This window comes from Apodemus sylvaticus, chromosome 7, assembly GCF_947179515.1.
Source record: "Apodemus sylvaticus chromosome 7, mApoSyl1.1, whole genome shotgun sequence".
Taxonomy (NCBI): Eukaryota; Metazoa; Chordata; class Mammalia; order Rodentia; family Muridae; genus Apodemus; species Apodemus sylvaticus.
In genome coordinates, this window is record NC_067478.1 from 58,468,340 (window position 1) to 58,486,767 (window position 18,428).

An 18,428-nucleotide genomic window follows, 5' to 3' on the forward strand; every position below is an offset into this window, starting at 1 on the left:
GGCTTGCAACTGCAGCTCATGCCCCTACATCCAGGGCTAGACATGATCAAGAACTTCTACAAAGACTCCACATTAGAGTACCACTCTTTCTACCCTTCAACAGACATGAACAGACCAATGTTGGGACCAAGATCTGGACAGTATCGGTTATGGTGGCTGGTGTCTATAAAGGGTTTTGGAAAGCTGTGGTGAAATACATGGTGTTCTAAGTCTATTGTCAAGATCTTTTCTACTGAAGATGCAGAAACAAAGGATTATAGAATTTCCAGCACATTCCTCATGACTAGAAAAAGCTTGACACATATCCTAGGAGCAGAGATTTCAGCTCTTACCAAGTCTGCTGCTTGGGACTCACTAGCAGGAAGGCTGAAGGACTGCCCTTGAAACTAGAAGACTCGTGTGTGTGTGTGTGTGTGTGTGTGTGTGTGTGTGTTAATCTCACAAAACTTGACTATTTCACCCAGATAGACTGTGGGCTTCTTCCACTTCTCAGCATTATTTGGGGAAGATGGGAACGTTGTCACAAAATGTTCTGCCCAATTCTGAGTTCTATCCCAAATTCTGAGTGTTGGGATCCATCCATCAAAATGTGAAGATCCCCCACAAGTGCACACTCACCTGCTCAACTCAGATGAGACCCTCATGACATAAGGCACATGGACAAGGTCTCTGCCAACTCCAGGGTCTGGGACCATGCAGAGCTGAAGAAGCGTGTTGCTCCCTCTACAGAATATCTACATTTAGTATAATTAAAAAGGTTCTCAACACTTTAGCAACTATACAGAATATGAAGGTTTATTTCCAAAAAGATTACATTTTTTTTTAACCAGGATACACAGATGCACTTAATGTAACAGTACCTTCTGCAAAAATAGGTTACATAATACTCCGAAATGCAAGGAACAATCTTATTCTCTAAAAATTAGACAGCAGGCTTCTGAAGCTCAAATAGCCTTCAGGATGGAGGCAGCAAACACTGGTGACACCACAGAGCTATACTGCAAATGAAACCACTACCATTCAGCTGCAAACCACTCATGTTCACACAGTGAGTGCCACACAGAACAGCCTCGGGGTCAATCCTTTCAAATGGGTCTCAGTGCTGCAAGAAAAGGTTGAATGGTACACAAAACTATGAAAAGTTTCAACAGAACTATTTAAACATCTTCTCTAAAATTGAGAAAAGAAATCATGTTAAATTTTTTTAAAAAGAAAAACAACAGTCAGCTAGAACTCTCAAGCAGTCAGAGGTCCTCCCAGTAAGCAGTCAGGGAAAGTTTACAGGAGATCTCAATAAATTATCTTGACGACACAGCTGGAAGTTGGCGTTAAAATCGCCGTGGAGGTCCACTCTTAAACGGCTTGAACCCAGAGCTGCTTCCTCTTGGCAGGGAGTTGCCACTCATCTGTACAATCCTGTTCACTGGGGATGCAGTGCTAAAGGGGGGGGGGGTGTCAAAGGGGAAACAAAGGTCAGAACAAACCAACAATCACAAGAACTGCTGTCCCCGCACTGCCCCTCAGTGGCACACAGGCTGCTCTCTGCTTCGCTCACCTACAGCAAGACTCTAGTCCTGTAAGGGGCACATCATCACCAGCCCTCCTTTCCTGCCAGTGTATCTTGCTTTGTTTTTCCAGACAGGGTTTCTCTGTGTAGCCCTGGCTATCCTGAAAGATTACCCTGTAGACCAGGCTGGCCTTGAACTCAGAGATCAGCCAGCCTCTGCCTCCCAAGTGCTGGGATTAAGGGCGTGAGCCACCACTGGGCCTGGAAGTATATCTTGTCCAGAGCACAGAGCTGTTATGGTGGGCAGCAACAGCGGGACCCTGGCACTCTCATTTCAATGCCCACCTCTTCAGAAGCCAAGGCTATGCAGAACAAGACTACAGCTAGACTTCTACGATATGCATCCTGGATCAGCAGCTGTAGCAGTAGCAGCAGCAGCAGCAGCAGCAGCAGCAGCAGCTGTAGCAGTAGCAGTAGCAGCAGCAGCAGCAGCAGCAGCAGCAGCAGCAGCAGCAGCAGCAGCAGCAGCGACTCGTGCAGAGCCTCTTCAGGGCTTCCTACCTCCTCTCAATCCCTTTTTACACAAGATCTAATTATGGAGATGAGGCAAAGCTTAAACACAAGATCCCCCCCCTTCAGTCTTTCTCTGCTAGTCCTAATTCACATACCACTCCGACCCCACTCAGATCCATGCTCTGAGACTCTCTAGTCTGCTTTAATTAGTAATGTTAAGGAGATTGTGGTATACACTAGAGCTTCATGGCAGTATCTTTATATTGAGAGCAGCACTACAGATGCCAGAAAGTGACCGGAAAAAGGCACTCCAAAACTCTATCATAACGGGCAGTGAAGTGCTTCCAATAAAGCCAACTGAGAACTCTGGGTTAAGTTTGTGACCTACAGAAGCCACTGTGGTTTTGAAATAAGTAAATGACACAACAAAACGTGTGGTTCCACAGCCATGTTCAGATGGACAGAGGAAGGGGCAGCATCAGAAACATGCTTAAACATCTGGATGCCATTTTGAATTTCTTCTAAGAACAAACAAAGATCAAGATTGGGCAGCACTGAGGGGTAAAAGAAGCTTGAGGCAAGAAAACAAATGAAGTTGGAGAGGAACAAGTTTGCCTGCATCCTGGAGAAAACAGAGAGGCATTACAACGATGAGATGGCAGTGGAGGGATGTGTGACACTCATCTGCTTGAAGGAGCCAAAGCGAAAGCTCCAGAGGGAGAACAGAAGGCTGAAGGCTGAAGGCTGGGCACACACCCTCAGTCTCAGCACTGAGGACCACGAGGCAGAGGCAGGCAGATCTCTTGAGTGTGAGGCCAGTGAGTTAGTTCCTGCACATCCAGGGATATGCAGTGAGACCCTGTCTTGAAAAACGGAAGGAAGGAAGGAAGGAAGGAAGGAAGGAAGGAAGGAAGGAAGGAAGGAAGGAAGGAAGGAAGGAAGGAAGGAAGGAAGGAAGGAAGGAAGGAAGGAAGGAAGGAGAAGGAAAGAAAAGAAAGAGAGGAAGAGAGAAAGAAGGTGTGTGTGTGTGTGTGTGTGTGTGTGTGTGTGCTGACATGGTGGGGTGGTACCTGGAAGGCTGAGGCAAGAGAATCCTGACTTGAAGACAGTGAAGACAGTCCAGTCACCAAAAGACTGCTTCCGAATGAGGAAAGCAACAGAGTAAAACAGCAGACTGTAAGGAGCCCCAGAACCAAAAACCTAAACAGAACAAGTCACTGGTGCTCTTTGGACCACACATGGCACTGTTACAAGGACACAACACAGGAGTAAACAATAGGATAGCAAAGCAGTATGTCCTCTAAAACAAGGGTGTGACACACAGGACGGGAAAGATGGGGAGGCTGCCAAGACAGCACTGACACCAGAGTAAGAAGATAAAGCCGAAGCTTGCTCCTCTACCTCAGACAGGCTTGAGGTGAGTGTGTGGCGCTGGACTCGTTGTGTAACAAGGAATGGCCCTACCTACCTTCAGCTTCCTTGACCTACTCAGTGGTAAGCACTACAAGGTTATGTGCATGGCCTCTGTCTAGGACCACTTGCAAGAGTGCTAATTGTTAACTTACAACAGGGAGGACAATCTTACAAACCAGTTGCCAACTCAGGTCTTAGGAAAGGTTTGGGCATTCCTCGGGATTTACTACCTGCAATGTAATTTCTCAAAAATTCTAACAATCTTTAGGAAAAGGACTACCCAATTGCATGACCACAGAAAAACTTTTCAAAAGTTAGCTACTCACCTTGAGTGCTGGGTTATCATGCCTGCTCCTGCCCGGCCGTCACCTATTCGTCTTGTGTCATGGTAGCTAGGCCCCTGGGAGGGTGGCCCGTGCCACTCTTTCCTTGGTCCACTTGTGTCCCGTCCGTGACGTTCCACAACATGTCGTTCTTCAGGGTAGTGCTGGGAACAGCACATGAAAAGATGAGTCCTGGCCCCTTAGTCCCATGCCCTGACTCACTCCGCCATGTTTTAGGATCAGATCAAAGCAGTACGATGTCTGAGAGTATAGTGTAGCACATGAAGGAGTAACCACCTACTCTGGCAGGAGTTCCTCAGTACCTTTATTTCTGTGTCCACATCCACTACTACTCCAGCACTATTTGGGCACAGTTGTTTCAAATGCCTGAATAAATCTCTACATATACACAAGAGGTCAAAGGTTAAAGAGCACTTGAGGATGGGTATATGGTCAAGCTATGAGAACAGTGTGCCAACGGGTTCAGAGAGGCTGTCCAGTGTTACCCAGCAGGGCTCAGTGCTAAGACCTATGCATGTGCTCCATCATGGCTACAGAGTGTGGGGACATAGAACACACGCATTTGTAGAACCAAGGACAAGAGGAGGAGTCAAGGGCTGCTGACACCAGCTTAGGCAAAGCTGTCAGCATCTACACAAATTTAGATACAATATCAGCCACATAATTGACAGACATGATAAACTTCTGACAAAGAATCCAGGCTCTCCTCTCCTCAGAACTTTTTAAAGGGGGCTTTCGGAATGTAGAGTACTGGTGTACAATAATTTCTTAAGTTCTATCCTAAATAAAACAGTAACTGCATTGTATGCTTAATTTTAAGTTTTGGCTAGAGTAGCCAGGTTAATGAACTCATGTAAACATTAACATGAAGTACTGACACATTAATACTTCATAACCATTAGACCAAGAACCTACTTTATTAATGTGCTGGATGAGAGGACGTACAATGATAATAGTTAATGACAAGATTTTAAAACACTTTCTGGTTAAAACAAAATTTATCATTGAGGACTGGAGAGGCTTAGTACATATAGTATTTTCATCCAAGCATGACTGGAGTTCTAATTCCCAGAACCCACATAAAAGCTGGGTAAGAAGCCTGGAGCTTTAATCCCAGCACTCAGTAGTCACAGAGGTAGGTTGATCTCTGAGTTTAGGTTACAGAGAAAGCCTGTCTCAAACAACAACAACAACAAAGAGAGACAGAGAGGGAAAAGAGAGGGGGAGGGAGTGGGTAAGGAAGAAGGAGAGAGAGGGAGAGGGAGTGGGAGAGGAAGAAGAAGAGAGAGGGGGAGGGAGGGACAGTAGGAGGGAGGGGAGAGAGGGGAGAAAAAGAAACTGGGTAAGAGCTGCGGGCTGCCACTGGAAAAGGCCCTTGAATAGGCTGGCTTGATTGAGCAGCCAGAATTGAAGCTTCAGCAAGAGACCTTGACTCAAAAACTAAAGTGAGAAGCAACTGAGGACACCAAAGATGCTTGCATGGCCATGCCAACACATGCTAAAAGATGACTGAATGAAACATGGTGGGTTTTCAAGTGTATAACACAAACACAGCTCTAAATTCTGTCTGGAATATGACATAAAAACATATTCCCATTGGGCAATGGTGGTACATGCCTTTAATCCTAGCCTCTCGAGGCAGAGATAAGTAGATCACTGTGAGTTTGAGGCCAGCCTGGTCTACAGAGCTAGTTCCAGACCAGCCAGGGCTACCCAAAGAAACCCTGTCTCAGAAAACAAAACACTCATCAAATGCATCTCCTATAGGCTGGTTATAACTCAGCAGTTAAAAGTACCAATTGCTCTTCTAAAGGACTTGGTTCAATCCCCGGCACTCACAGCTGTCTGTAACTCTAGTTCCAAGAGACCTGAATCCCATAGGCACAAGGCATAAAAATGGCATACATATATATATGGTGGGGGGGGAAGGCAAAACACCCATAAAATAAAAATTTAATTTTTAAAATGAGAGAAAACATAAGCATCAACAGAAGCTTCTAGGAACTTTTACCTGTGCTCCACTTCCTCTGTCAGAGATGACTCCTCGCTCTCCCTCTCGGTTTCCATAGCCTGAGGTACTACTCCTATTCCCAGGGGGTGCTCCCCTCACAGTGTGACCAGACACTTCTCTCCCAGATCGTTCTGGCCTTTCAACTCTGTTAACATAGCACAAGAATCGAAACCTCACTTTATAATTCTGAAAAACTCAAATGCACAGTATACCATGAAGACATTTTTAAGAACTACCTTGACTCCCGTTTCTCTGTGGACATATTCGCTTCACTTTTCCAGGTGGTTGGTCTAGAAGGATTGGGTACAGTTTCTCGAGGGTGTCTGGGGTGAGCGACCTCAGGCCTATCATGAAGAATTACTGTTCTTCTCTCGTCTCGTTCCCCTCGGACCTCTCGTCTGTCTGTTTCTCTAAGTTCATTTCTTGGTGGTGGAGGCTCATTTCTTCTGGAATCACTGAAGTTTTTAGGGTACCTTTCAAAATTTGGCTCTTCTCTTCGGGCCGCTGGTCTCGGTTTTTTTCCTTCACTTTGACCAACAAACCGTTCCCGTCTATTGAAGGAAAACAAACAAAGGTCCTAAGAAGTGTTCACTTGCTCATATCTCACCTTGATCTGCATGCCCAATAACCAGAAACCCTTCTCTTCAGGGAATTATGGCAAGGCTGCCAGCCAAGCCCTCATCACTGCAATGATCGTTTCAATGGAGCTGTGTCTAACACAAAGGTTGTTCTCCAGGAGACACTGTCAGTGAACTCACGATTAGCCTGCATATTTTACTGTTATAGCCCTGGTGCATCCAAAATTAGCATTCCCCATTCACACACTTGATTTGGTTTTATGCCACAGTCTCAAATGGCTGTGTAGCCTTGGCTGGTCTCAACTCCTGACTCAAGTCACGCCTCCTGAAGGTAGGCAGAGCAGAGCACTCTCCCACCAGAGAGAACCCAACCCTGACATACACTTTGTCACACTCAGTGTGGACTTGGCCCTTCGCTCAGGTCTTACTGAGCCCACACTGGGACTGACTAGCAAGGCTCCTGTCTCAGATGTAAGCACTACAGTATGTCCACCAACCTTTCAAAGGACGACTGCACAGATGCAGTGTCAGGAAACCTGGCCCGCTCTCGGTGACTGAAGTCAAGGAACCTGTTCTGTTGACGATAGTCAGACCCATGGCCGAATCGTGCATCTGTATCTAGAGATAACTTTTTATTCTCGTTCCAGTAAGGATCATCTCGCCTTAAAGAGAAATTTTTGCTCATTTATATAAATTATTTGATAATTACCAGACAGCATTCACTTGGATTCATAGAATTATGTTGGAACTGTGAACATAAAAGGCAAACTCAACTCAACTCAAGACACAGCAGTGAGTCACAGGGACAGAATTAGCTGTTAAATCCTGTGTCATAAATGAGGAGAAAAGTATTAAAAAGCTGCCTGTTTTGTGTGCGCACACATCTGTGGTGTAGAGACACAGGGTACACGGGTGCTGCATCCACCGTACTTCAGAAGGCCCTCTCACTGGCCTGGAGCTCACTGAAGGAACTCAACTGTTATCCACAGAGCTCCAGGGATACCTGCCTGTTTGCCTCTTCCCGGCTAGGATCACAGGCACATGCTTCTGCACCCATCTTTTTCCACAGGTGCTGGGGAGTAAGTAGATCTCACGCTTGCTCAGAGTCACTTTGCTCATTGGCTTATCTCTCTAGCTTAAACTTCCTGTTCGTACATCTTCAAACGAAAAAGAGAAACCGCCTGACATCATGCCCTAACAGATTCTGACCAGCAGTTTTCAGTTACCCCCTGTCCCCTTAAAGTGCAGGGGATGGCCCAAGCAGGACCTGTCTCATGCAAGGGAAGCATTCCAACACTGAGCTACATCCTGAGCCTCAGCGACTGTGACCCTTAGAGAAAGAAGCTGGAGAGAGGAACAAGAGCTCAATGCATTCATCCTACCAATTTCTCCATTCAAACAAACAACAAAAGCCTAAAGTGCTCAGAACTTATATAAGAAAATTATATAAAACAATTATACTTTAAACTCTGCCAGGAAGCATGAATATAAACACACCAATTCATGACTTCCGTTTGTTTACTCTCTGCCTTGATAAATTTTTAAAAGGCCTGACTTGGAAAACTATCAATCCCGATTATGTCTGTGTACCTCCAGGTTTAATAAGAAACCATATGGTGCTAGGAGAGGCAAGCTAAGAGACTGTTCCTGTCAGCTAGTGCACTGGGTCCTATCAGTCCTACAATCCTTTCCCTTCCGTCTTAGCCAGGACTTTTTCATTCCAGAGCTGGGAGTGTTTGCGTTCTAATTCTAACCCTAGCTCACTAAGCATAAGATATCAAGCCAACCACTAAGGAGGAAAGGAAGCAACTACCTATGATCTACATCACGTGGGCGCTTCAAAGAATTCCTTTTTTCTTGTTCATAACGAAGCTGCTGCTGCTGCCTTCTGAGTTCCTCTCTCTCCCGAGCAATCCGTTCAGCTTCCCTACGCCGTTCCTTCAGACACACAGGAATGAACCAAATACAAAATAAAGACAGAAGGTAAGTGTACATCTGAGTTAAGAAACCATCATAGAGAAACACCAGGTAGAGCACATACCTGGGACAAATACATTAGATTTTAATCACCTAGACTACAGCTACTACTGGGTGACAGTAAAATAACAGGGTTGAGGGGTAGAAACTGGTGAGCATGTAGGGGAAGGTAAGATTTCATTTAATAAACTGACTTAAACAAAAGCACCTAAAAGGAACGAGTAAACTGGGTTTTCTCTTAAGTGCCTTAAGCCCTGGGTGGCAACTATGCAGAGAGGCATCCTTTCCTTCCAGCCTTGGGTAAGGAAGTACTTGTTATTTCTAAGTCTGGGGTGGTGACAGAGCCTAGATTACGACTCCTCTGGATTCAGTCCTAAGCTCATACTATTAGGCTGCCATTATACTGCAGAGCTACAGGTTACTTACAATCAACAAGGAAGTCACTATTCAACATACGTTTAACTAGTGCCTAATTCGTTATCTGTCAGGGACACTTCAATGCTCATTCTGATCTATAGGAGCTTTACAGTAGGTAAAGCAAACTTGAGGGCAAAAAATTACAGGGTTTGCAAAGGTGAGTTGTTCAAGATGAAAAGATTTTCTGACTGCACCTGTTCAATACGAATGCGTTCCCTTTCCAAGCGTTCGCGTTCCATTCTCTCTCTCTCTAGTTTTTGCCTTTCAATTTCTAGGCGCTCTCTCTCTCTCTGTAAGCGTTCCCGTTCTTCCCGTTCACGAATTATTCTAATGCGTTCACGCTCTCGACGCTCTCTTTCTGCAATCTCTTTTCGTCTAACAAAAATCAGTATTTAGAAATACTTAAATTATGCTAGCACTGTGTGAAAAATAATAGCTTTGAATTTGAATTTTTTCCTCGTGATTGGCAATTTTAAATTCCACATTAATCTTAATAATTTTAATGTAATTGGAAAGAACGCAAAATAAAACTTTAAACATATTCCAGCATTATATTTATAGGAGTGTCCACTAGGCAGCTAAATTTTATATACTATTTGCCTATTAGATGATTTAGTTAAATGAAAATACCAGCATAGTAAAAAACCAATAATTGACATTTAAAAAAAGTATATAAGTTTATAAAACTACCATTTTTCTTCTGTTTTTTTGTGACAGAGTCTCATTATGTAGGTCTGTCTGGCCTCAAACTCACTATTTAGACCAGGCTGGCCTTGAACTTGTGGCAAACCTCTAGCCTCTGCTCCAAGTACTGAGATTATAGGTGTGTGCCATCACAACTGGCTCCCTTTTATCAATTATCTTCCACAGAAAAATTCTAAAATCTACCATATAACCTTATCTTCCGAAATCAAGTATATACTTTATTCTGATGGCTTGGAATTATAATCACAAACAATTATAACAAATGTTCTTTAACAGAATGGTGTGCTTAAAGGCTGCTGCAACAGAAGGTGCAGGGACCAAGCTTTTTCATCAAAGGCAATTCAGTACAAACACAAAGTGGACCTTGCTCAGTGCTTTTTCTTTACTTCTTGACGCTCAGGTAAACAGCTTTTACATTTTTTGCACACTTGCATATTTGCTTGTAGCAATGCAGTATTCTCAATGGGTCAATGCTATTCCCTTAAAAACTGATATAGCATTTTAACTGAACCCAGTGAGTTACTACCATTCAGTGAGTGGAGACTAAGAACTCTACAGCACCAGATACATGAACTGTCAGTGCAGTTTTACAGACCAAAGAACATGACCTTAAGAGCAAAAATCACCTAATACTTTTAAACCCTTTCCTGTGCCACAGTGGACAGCTAGCTGTGCCCTTGAGAAACAACAAATGCTTTAAAAGGCAGTCTAAAATTTAACTATTTTTAATAAATGGTAGGCTTGTTTATTTGCTTTAGCACAGGTTTGTGTATTACATTTTTCAATAACACAACTCAAAATTTACTTTTTTAAAGTGGAGGGATTATATTTTGTTGAGGGCTTTACCCAAGATTTTTACCATTTCAGAAATCATGTTTAAATTCTCTCATTTCTCCTGGAACACTTCTATTGGCATATGACTCACCAATACGACACCAAAAAAATCTGTCTATATCTGTAGCTTTCACATTCTTGAGTCTGATAAGATACAAACGCCTGACTAGTTCAATGTATCTTTCTACACATCTAAACATTTATATCTGGAACATATATATATATACACACAAACCACTTATTTCTTTTTTATATTACTGCTAAATTATTACACTGATTATAAGCAGATATATTATACATTTTTCCCCAGGAAAGTGAAGAGGGCACACTTTAACATTTTATTTTTAAAAGGGTCACTGGGCTAGATATACTAGTGCATATCTGAAATTTGGATCTAGTGTTGATGAAGGTGTGTTTTGCAAGGAATCATTTTCTTTAGCCTTATTCCTAAGCTGCAGCTTTTAAAGTTCCTAACGTCTGAGACTGAGTAGATGGTTCAGTGGTTAAGAGCACTGACTGCTCTTCCAGAGGTCCTGAGTTCAAATCCCAGCAACCACATGGTGACTCACAACCATCTATAATGGGATCTGATGCCCTCGTCTGGGGTGTCTGAAGAGAGCAACAGTGTACATAAAATAAAATCTTAAAAACACACACACACACTATGAAATATGCTCTCAATATTTCAAGTGGCATCCAAACACAGATATGTGGATTATGACCCGGAACTCTGGTGGGTTTGTTGATATTGGCACTAAAACTTGAAGCATCTCCTTTTGGTTTCTGGTCTGTTTTAATGCAGATCGAGTAGGGACTGCACTAAAGCTCACAGAGCAACTAGCCTTCACTTATGAACTCATGCCAAGAACCTTTAAGGTTCCCTCAGATTTGTAACAGCAGTTCATCTCTGTAGCTTACTCTGATACTATCTGAAAATTGTCTCCTCCTTTAAGACATAATTTTTATGGCAGCAGCTTTGAAATAGAGGAAAGAGCACTGGACTTGGAGTAAGACTTGGATCTGAGTCCCGACTCTGCCACTCATTAGCTCATTGCATTGGAGAGTCACTTAGCCTCTCCATGCCTCTGTATTTTACTATTAAATAACGGGCTTAATTAACTTTATAGGACTGAGTTGGAGATAACAAACAAAAAAGGATTTTGCAAATAGTGGAGTGCTATGCAAACTTCAATCATTAGACCATTCCTTCCCTTCCTTAGAATAACAATAGAATGACAGTCAGTCTTCTAGGGGTGCAAATTCCTAGCAGGCTGGATTATAGCTAAAGACACATGTTAAAGACAGCTGTCAAAAACGCTCCTCCTACCTTCTGAATTCCACTGCTTGTTTCAGTCTTTCAAAACGAACTAAATGTTCTCTCAATCTTTGTTCCTTCATCTTTTCAAAAGGCAAGATCTCTTTCCTTCTGTAGTCTTTGTCTCTTTTTTTATCTAGGCTAGCCCTCTCCTTTTCTTTGCTTCTTCCATGACCCTATAAAAGGAAAAAAAAATATATAGATATATATATATATATATATGAAGACTAGAATAATTAAAATAATCTGAGGTTCCATACTTTAGGTTTCACTGGTCATTTTAAAAGTTCAAATGAGGGGAACATGAGAGGTGGCTCAGGAGTTTCAGTGGTTACAAGCCTTGACTGCACTTGCAGAGGACTCAGGTTTGGTTCCCAATACCACAAACCATCTCACAATTGCCTATGAATCCAGTTCCAGGAGATTTAATACTTTCTGGCATGGAGGGGTTACAGGTGGGGGATCCCACATGCACAAAGTGCACAGAAGGTCATGCAGACTCATACACATAAATAAAAATAAACCAATAAAACATTTTCTAAAGTCCAAATAGCTAGAAATATTTCCTTTTAAAAACAAACTATATCTTTCAAGATGATTTGGTGACAACAGCGTTATCTTTTGGAAACAGGTCAAACAATAGGCAGCTTTGTCTTGAAGACTTACTTTCTCATATCTGCACCTTCTTGATGGCCTGCAATGATCTCCCTTGGTTTGGTTTAGTATCACCATATGTCCTGGACTCTTTGAACCTAAAAACAAAACAAAACAACCAAAAAACTTTAGATAAACAAATGGCTACAAAATATTGTTGAAAAGGAGCATATTTAATAAAACTGTATTTTCACCTGATATAAAAAATACCCATTCTAAACTTAAATGCAAACATATTACAATAATCTTTATAATTACAATTACATACTTTTAATGGTTCCAAAAGATCCTTATTCAGTAAGATATTGCAAATCAATGTTCACTGCTCATTTGGGGGAGGGGGGCCTACATCCCAAACCTAAGTCAATTAAAACTTAAGGATACAGCCAGGGACGTTAGTTATAAGAATATGTCCTTGTATTACAAAGGAAACCCCCCCTTTTTTTTTTAGTAGAAAAGGGGGTCTGTAAATCCCCTTTTCTACTCTTGGCTCTGACAACATTTGAGAGCTAGTCCCTTCAGCTTTACAAACAAGCAGCAGCACAGCTGGGATAGGTGGAGGGAGGGAAGAAAGGGCACACAACGTACTTATCCGCTTCTTCTCTTCACTCTTTTTCATGGACTCTGAAGTCTGCCCACTTGGACCATCGTCGTTCTTCTCGTCTTTCTCTATTTTCTTAGTATCTTTGCTTTCTTTTTTTTCCGATTTCTCAGATGACCTTTTCTCTTCTTTTTTAATAGATGCTTGTGTCCTGACCATATCATTCAAGACAAAAAAACAGAATAACTACTTTTGCTATGTCCCAGGAAGTCATCTGTCTATCAGAAGCCAGTGCTAGCTGGGCAGCTCCCATCAGCCTTACTTGGCGCTCCTATCGCTTGTGTTCTTTTTATCTCCAGTGCTTCTTGAGCTGCTCTTTTCATCATTTTCTTTCTTCATTTCTTTCTTAGAAGGATCACCTTTGACCTGAAAGGTTTAAACAAAAATAATAAATGCTTTTAAAACTTGTAAGCTTTAGAGTTGCATTATATCAATGGAATTGAGCAGGGCACAGCCACACATGACTGTAATCCTAGCACTTGTGGGCAGACACAGGAGGATTTAAGTTTGAGGACAGCCCTGGGCAAATTTGGATCTCACTTTGTAGCTCAGAGTAGTCTTAAATTCATGATTTTTCTGTCTCTCCCTCCCAAATTCTAGAATTACAGCCATACTATCATTCATGACAGACAAAGCTTCAGACTGTGACAAGTTGACTCTTCTTATCTGAAATACTTGGACAGAGACTGCTCCACACTTTAGGCTTCAGATATCTGTAACCACTGTCCCTGCTGGTTTAGAATAGAGGTATCTGCATCCACCTTCCCTTCTGAGCATCTTAACCAAAAACTCTGAAATGCACCAAAATCAAAGATTTTGACCACTGATGAGACGCAAACAGTTTTATTTCAGATTAGGCCTCTTGTTAATTTCCCTTTTTATGAAAAATTAGTCATACTTACTTTCTCCACAGAAATCAGTTGTCCATGTAGCTCTGTACGATGGAGATGTGCAATACACCTGGACACTTCTGTGCTTGAAGACATGGTTACAATGCCATAGCATTTTGCCCCAGGACTTCGAGCATTTGTAACTACCTTTGCACTTAAAACCTGTAAAATTAGATTATACCTCAGAACTGTATAGATGTACACATCCCTTCCTAAACAGATGAGACTGAGAATGAGGCCCACTCAGATGAAAGAATAGTAAGGCACACTATGGGTGTAATTCTGTCCTCTCATACTTTTGTGACCAAAATCTACCCTGATAAGTAATTCCCTTGAGTATTTTAAGTACATATTACCTCTACCCAAATATACAGCCCAAACACACTACATCAATTAAGTAAATAGTACAAAAATGACAAACAGGAAGAAACTGGATTTGGACCAGTGTCCTCATTGTGGGCACAACCTGAATCTCTTATGGACAATGTACAGACATGTTTGCAGACACTTTACAAAAGCCTTTACTCTTTCCTTTAAGTCACTTTAAATTTCAAAAATGAATAATGAGAAAAGAAAAGAAAAAAGGCAGACTTAAAATAGACACCAAGAACTGTAAGGTGACCAACATCAACCTGACAGCTCCAGGCAGGACGGAAGGAAGGAAGAGTGAGAGGAGAAGAAAGACTGATCCAGGACTGAAGAGGGAGCAAAGACACACTGGAGAAGGAGGCAGAGGGAAGTTAGGCAGGGTTGTGGCGGGTTGCTGGAAGCTGTAGGCTTCATCTAAGTTTTAAGAAAAGCTGTTTTGCCCTTAGAAACCTGAGTCCACAGTCTTGTTATCATGTAGATGGTATTCTCAGCAATTTCTATTCTGACTTAAGAATATGTCCTTGTATTACAAAGGAAACCCCCCCAACATTAAATAATGCACTGTTTTGCATTCTCTCAAAGCACATAACTGAAACAGAACACAACATATGCCACAGTTGATTATGGGACTGTCATTCTGATAACCAATACTGGTTATTAATTTGAGAAGCATTTAAAGTCTACTATATGCACACAAAGTAGGGTAAGATCTTTACTCTCAAGTAGCTATCAATAAGTAGAGCAAGGTAAGAAACTATGATGCACCTGTGGGGGATGAAAATTTAAGTAGATGCTTTTGAATAGAAAGATGTGACTGCACTGAGATGCAGGCCAGTGGTAGCACAGCACTATCTATACTGGCTGAGTGTTCTGTAATTATTCTCTTTACTGTTAGGGAGCGCAGAAATGACACAAACAAACACAAACACAAACACACACACTCACACACACACAGCATTAACATTCCAAAACCTGTTTTATTAATTATCTAGAGGCTTTTTCATCTTTAATTAGAAAGTCATCTACACAAAGCACATTCTTTTTTTGTTTGTTTGTTTGTTTTGGATTTGGTTTTTTCGAGACAGGGTTTCTCTGTATAGCCCTGGCTGTCCTGGAACTCACTCTGTAGACCAGGCTGGCCTCGAACTCAGAAATCCGCCTGCCTCTGCCTCCCAGAGTGCTGGGATTACAGGCATGCGCCACCACCGCCCAGCTGCAAAGCACATTCTTAAGGGTGTCTGAAATCATTGAGAATGTAGTCAGCCCCATGATCAGCAATAAACACAGAGTTTTACATTTTCGTCATTAATGTCTGAGAACCTCCACATCAAGAATATGTGTTTCCTCTGCAGTTTATATATTCCACTACCTAATTCCAGCCTCTTATATTTTCAGATAACCAAATAGTCTCAGCATCTGCCAGATCCTTTTCATCTAGCTAAAATGAATATACACTTGGAAATCAAAGACTCCCAAGGCTCAGAGGTACAAAAATACATAGACTCTAGGCCTAGAGAGATGGCTCAGCTGTTGCGAACACTTGCTATTGCAGAGGACTCAGGGCCAATTCCCAGCACCCACATGGTAGCTCACAGTGGTCCATAACTCCAATTTCAAGGACCTCTGGTCCAAAGAAATCATGCAAACAAAACACTCTTACCCATGAAAAAAGGTAAATCAATCTAAAAACTTTAAAAAGTATGATACATAGAATATATCTATGTAACTGTTTTGAATATTAAAAAGTAAAAGGAATGTACCTTTCCATATTTGCCAAAGAGGTTCTTCAAATCAGCAGCTTTGGTATTAGAAGACAGTCCACTGACCCAGATATTCTTGGTTGAGCTTCCACTGCTACCACCAGTACTGCCTGTGCTCCCTAGGGCAGATTTAACACCAGAAGCTTAAGTGCCTGCAGTGGCCTACAAGGCTCATAAGCTTCCATTATGAAATCTTTTCTCATTTAAACTTTGATAGTATAACATTATAATACTCCAAATCGTACAAACTTACCATTATGAAAATCAAAGAGAACTGTACATTCCCTGTTACATGAATTTTAACACAAAATGGGTGAAAATTCCTTATTTTTCGTTATTTTGCAACAAATGTTAATAACCTGTCCTCAAACCATTACACTGAACTGAGGTGCCTGGAAGCTGTCCTATGGCAATGAGCAGACTGCTCCTGGGTTGGACATCTGTCACAGACACTAAAGGTTCTGAGAAATGGGAAAGAAAAAAAGGTAGATCCAGAGTGGGGAACAAACATTTTAATAATTCACCTTCATTTTCTTTTGGTTTTGGTTTGGGGTTTTTGCTTGTATGTTTAATTTTTTGAGAAAGGATTTCCCGAGTAGCCCTGGCTCTCCTGGAACTTCACTGTAGACCAGGCTTGGCCTTGACCTCAGAGATCCACCTGCCTCTGCCTCCCAGGTGCTGCAGTACCTGTGCTACCGCAACTGGCCACCTTTGTGGGTATCAGAGGTAGTTTATTAACTCTAGACCTAAATAAGAAACAACCTTCTAAAATAATCATTACAGCAAGAATAGAGACGTCAAAATAACTTAAGACTAGGGAAGTGAACACAGCTTTTCTGAACTGTCTCCTCACAGATACGGCTTCACACGTTAAGTGTATGAAGCACATAAGTTAGTGCCAGCAGTGCTTTGTTCCTTTAATGCTGTGATACAGTAAGCTATATTTCTAAAATGCCATGTTATCACATGTGCAAAAAGAAGAATAATAAACATTTGAGGGCTTTAAAGTCACATGAAATAAATGCCAACAACTGGAAAGCGGCTCCATGCAGGCTTTTACTGTGAAACAATACAGATGACTCAAACCCTGAAAATACCAACAGTTAATATTTTTTCTATTCTTGAGGACAGTCATCAGAATGTTCTATTTTATGACATATAACTTAGAAGTTTGTATATCTACTGCAACTAGCAACTTGAGCCTGGGTACTTACCTAATTACAGGCAAAGGAACAGGAAAGAAGGCATCACTTAACCAAAATTACTAAGTTTCTCAATTTAAAGGATAAACCTTTGCATCTTATCCATGAACTCTAACTATAAAGGACAAGGATACTGCAATTATAGTTACTGAGTCGAATCAGTAATAATTTCTAACTATGAAAACATACCAATGAAACACAACCACAGCAAGATGTGAAGTCCTCCTTCTGACATTCAGGAGAGATTGGAGGATTTGGCAGTACATAAGAGCAAAGCATGTTCTTTTAGGATGCTTTCTTAGAAAACAAATGCTCTAAAATCCATCATAGAAGAGATACAACATGAAGTCATATTGTTCATGGGCACATAATATCCAGCTAACTCCAAATAACAAGCAGCAATAAGATATGCTCCCTACAGGAGTATTATGGGGGGTATACTCAAGGAACAATATACACTCTATAAAGATTCTTATATAACATAGTACCATGGACAATTATATAAAACTTTTAAAAGCTGTTCCTCAGGGGGCTGGTGAGATGGCTCAGTGGTTAAGAGCACTGACTGCTCTTCCAGAGGTCCTGAGTTCAATTCCCAGCAACCACATGGTGACTCATAACCATCTGTAATGGGATCTGATGCCCCCTTATGGTGTGTCTGAAGATAGCTACAGTGTACTCATATACATAAAAAAATAAATAAATCTTTAAAAAAAAAAAAGAATCCTCAATTAAAAAAAATTGTTCCTCAGATCTTACAGGAATTAAACATAAAACTATTTCTCTACATAAGACAACCACCAACACAAAATAAGTCAAATTAGGAAGTGAACTCTGTAATATTTAAATTCTGTATACTTCCTAGGTACAGAAGTATATCCTAGTTAAAAGAACTAATTTTAATTAATTAACTATCAAATGTTAGTACAGGAGTCCATAAATATACACAAGTATATTTATGATATAAGTTTCATCCTAAACAGAACAGGAAAAGAGATGTAGTCATGGCTAACTGTTTCTAACTCATTATAATTAAAAGCACTTCTACAATCTCTCATGTTCACATGAGTTTACAAGGTAACTAAAGGATAAAGTTTTAAATGACAGGGCTTGCTGCAGTTGTTTTAATGCCACCAGTTAAAGGTTACTGAAACTTGTGTCTTCTCAACAGAGTTCTAAAGACTAAATGTCAAAGGGGACACAGACAACTAACTTTTGCTGGAAAGTGTGTGAAGTTATCATGAAATAAATAGAAAAAAATATTGTTACCTTTGTCATCTTTAGATGATGTCTTGCTGTCTTTAGATTCCTTTGAAGAGCTAAAGAAGCAAATCACCA

The 18,428-nt window shown here is 41.3% G+C and overlaps 1 protein-coding gene across 12 annotated transcripts in view; it reads right to left on the reverse strand.

Annotated features, from left to right (window-relative positions):
* Nucleotides 1-774: 774 nt before the first annotated feature.
* Nucleotides 775-18,428, reverse strand: part of Sltm (SAFB like transcription modulator) — a 48,611-nt gene continuing 30,957 nt past the window's right edge. For 11 of the 12 annotated variants that reach the window (XM_052187884.1, XM_052187882.1, XM_052187886.1 and 8 more), the window contains 14 exons: nucleotides 18,360-18,409; nucleotides 15,889-16,007; nucleotides 13,772-13,921; nucleotides 13,132-13,235; nucleotides 12,857-13,020; nucleotides 12,281-12,366; nucleotides 11,627-11,790; nucleotides 8,955-9,135; nucleotides 8,180-8,304; nucleotides 6,864-7,028; nucleotides 6,025-6,339; nucleotides 5,789-5,933; nucleotides 3,760-3,920; nucleotides 775-1,437 (listed from right to left, as the gene is read on the reverse strand). In XM_052187884.1, the coding sequence (XP_052043844.1) occupies nucleotides 1,329-1,437; nucleotides 3,760-3,920; nucleotides 5,789-5,933; nucleotides 6,025-6,339; nucleotides 6,864-7,028; nucleotides 8,180-8,304; nucleotides 8,955-9,135; nucleotides 11,627-11,790; nucleotides 12,281-12,366; nucleotides 12,857-13,020; nucleotides 13,132-13,235; nucleotides 13,772-13,921; nucleotides 15,889-16,007; nucleotides 18,360-18,409 (2,038 nt within the window). In that variant the 3' untranslated portion in view covers nucleotides 775-1,328. The remainder of the gene's footprint in view (nucleotides 1,438-3,759; nucleotides 3,921-5,788; nucleotides 5,934-6,024; nucleotides 6,340-6,863; nucleotides 7,029-8,179; nucleotides 8,305-8,954; nucleotides 9,136-11,626; nucleotides 11,791-12,280; nucleotides 12,367-12,856; nucleotides 13,021-13,131; nucleotides 13,236-13,771; nucleotides 13,922-15,888; nucleotides 16,008-18,359; nucleotides 18,410-18,428) is intronic. The other variant, XM_052187876.1, reaches the window with a different exon arrangement.